General features: G+C 41.9%; 1 protein-coding gene across 3 annotated transcripts in view; it reads right to left on the bottom strand.

Annotated features, from left to right (window-relative positions):
• The window catches only part of trim37 (tripartite motif containing 37), a 20518-nt gene that overhangs the window by 12317 nt on the left and 5701 nt on the right, over positions 1-2500 (bottom strand). For all 3 annotated transcript variants that reach the window (XM_034550149.1, XM_034550150.1, XM_034550151.1), the window contains exons 6-9: positions 2153-2240; positions 1888-2010; positions 1020-1143; positions 584-651 (exon numbers count right to left, since the gene is read on the bottom strand). In XM_034550149.1, coding sequence (XP_034406040.1) covers positions 584-651; positions 1020-1143; positions 1888-2010; positions 2153-2240 — 403 coding nt within the window. The remainder of the gene's footprint in view (positions 1-583; positions 652-1019; positions 1144-1887; positions 2011-2152; positions 2241-2500) is intronic.

Below are 2500 nucleotides of genomic sequence, written 5' to 3'. Positions count from 1 at the left end.
TGTTAATTCATTTAGCGTCTGAATCTCGACCGTCGTTGTTTTTATGCAACTTCTTCACATTTAATTCAGGAATTTGCTCTTTCTATACTAAACGTGCGGATAATCTAAAAAAAATAATATATATATATATATATATATATATATATATATATATATATATATATATACACACACACGTTTCTAAATAATTATATTTGTCCTTTTTATTTGTTTGTTTTTCTTCTTAAGTCGTCCGTTACAATTCTTGATTTTTTCATTAACTGGATTTTATGCAGTTTTTAAAGTTAGCAAATAATAAAAAGGCACACATACATACATATATTATATATATATATATATATATATATATATATATATATATATATATATATATATGCAATGAACAATCCAGTGCAATGAAAGTAATATTAGTTTTCCATCCATCCATTATTAGTTACTTATTACTATTAGTTTTGTAAACCTGTAATTACTCTTTATAATGGTAAATAATAATAATAAATAATAATATTAAATGGGAATTTAAAGATACACCGTATCATTAATACCCTCACGGTGTTGAATCAACAACAACAACAACACCAACCTGGTGCTCCACCTCCTGCAGGAGAGACTCCAGCAGCTCCGTCTCTTGGGTCAAGGACGTCTTCTGGCCTGTGGGGAGGAACGCACTTTATATTTTCAGAGAGCGCATCGAGCCGGATGGCGAGCGGCGTGCGGCGTGCGGGTTGAGTGCTGATAAATATTTCAGCTGGGTTTTTTTGGCCCCCAGAAGCCGTAAAAAGGGTTCCTCAGAGGGAGAGTCTGCAGGTTCTGTTGAGGTTCTTCAGACAAAAGCATTGATGCCTTTTATGACCCGACAGTGTGTCTGAAGGTCGAGGTCTCGACCTTCAGACACACTGTCGGGTCATAAAAGGCTCTACTGGGTCAAGGCCCCCCTTCTCTTTCGTGTTAACTCAAGATCCACATGTGACCAGCTGTTTGGGCTTTTATTGTGAAGGCGGGCTCAGACGTCTTCTTACCCATGAGGGTGATGAGCTTGTTCTTGAGCTGGTTGTCCAGGCGGGCGATCATCATCTCCACGGCGTTACGGATCTCTCTGACGCGCTCGTCCTTCGCTCCCCTGACAGCCTCCACGTTCCTCTCCTGGACACACACACACGGACACACACACACACACACGGACACACACACACACACACTGTTTAACAGACTGAAACCAACTGAAATGGCAACGCGCTGGTGCCATCTAGTGGAAGTCAGCGGTACTGATTTACATTTCTTAAACGTAATAAATTCTTTATTTTTAAAAAGAGGTGCAACGACTTGATTAATCACCACGGTAACCGTTCTGCTGGGTATTGATATTAATAAGAATAGATTATATTAAATAGGAAATCCACCTTCACCGTGAAGGTATTTGAGGAAAGCGATTATTCTACGAATCAATTTGAATCCCTCATTTTAAATCTTTACCCACTTTAATTTTTATTGTCATTATCTTGCACCAAATGCCTTTCTGTTTACATGCGAAGCTTCTATTAATTCTTTGAATCATTTTAATACGACGACGTCACAACGCGGCCGTCAAATATGAATTGAAGCGGAACATTTCCTTAAATAAATAAACAATCGTTTGGGAAGTGGTTTAATAGATTTGGACCTTTCAATCCAGTAGAATAATACTCGTAATAATATTAGTGAATCTTTATCTGCGCCCGAGCAGAAATAATCTGTGCGTAATTACAGAGTTTTAAATGTTAATATATATATTAAAAAGCTGCACAGCATGTCTTTCCCCCTGAGGCCTAACATACTGCATCTCCACCATCTACTATATGTAAATATCCTTTTTGGCCACAGGAGGGCGCTGCAGGCCCGGCTCCTCACCACTTCCTGCACCAGGCTGATGAGCTCCATGAGGCGGCGCCGCAGCTTGGCCACCTCCTCCTTCACTTTGGTCACGTGCTGCTCGTAGATCTCCACCAGAGGCTTGAAGGTGTGGCCTCCGTGCTGGACGCAACAACAACAACAACAACAACAACAACAACAACGATCATTCTCTGGTTCCAGTTTCTGCAACGTGTGCCACGTAAAAGACATAATGATGAGTTTGACCATTCGGACTAATTATTCTATGAATAAAGAGCGTTACCATGCCTCCCCACAGAGCACACTGGTGACAGATGCATTTCTTACAGGTCCAACAGAAAACACTCAGCTTCTCCAGGTGGGTGTCGCATCTGAAACGGGACACGAGCACAACAACAACAACAACGTCAGCCCGGTTCGCTTCACGGAGGTTTATGAGAGGGACGGAGGTGGAGACAACCAGCAGTGTGAACACGGGGGTTCAAGACCTGCAGGGACAGGGTGTCCCGAGACCAGGACTCCTCCTCCAAACACCTGCGCATACCTCCGGTGAACCGCTGCAGGTTTCAGCGTGCAGCGGTTGGTTTGAATTGAGTTTTAGAGTCCTGGAGGAACAGATAGCCGTGCAGCT

Source organism: Cyclopterus lumpus, chromosome 14, assembly GCF_009769545.1.
Source record: "Cyclopterus lumpus isolate fCycLum1 chromosome 14, fCycLum1.pri, whole genome shotgun sequence".
In the NCBI taxonomy this organism is placed as follows: Eukaryota; Metazoa; Chordata; class Actinopteri; order Perciformes; family Cyclopteridae; genus Cyclopterus; species Cyclopterus lumpus.
Note: the sequence above shows the minus strand (reverse complement) of the source record. Positions and strands in the feature narration are given on the sequence as shown.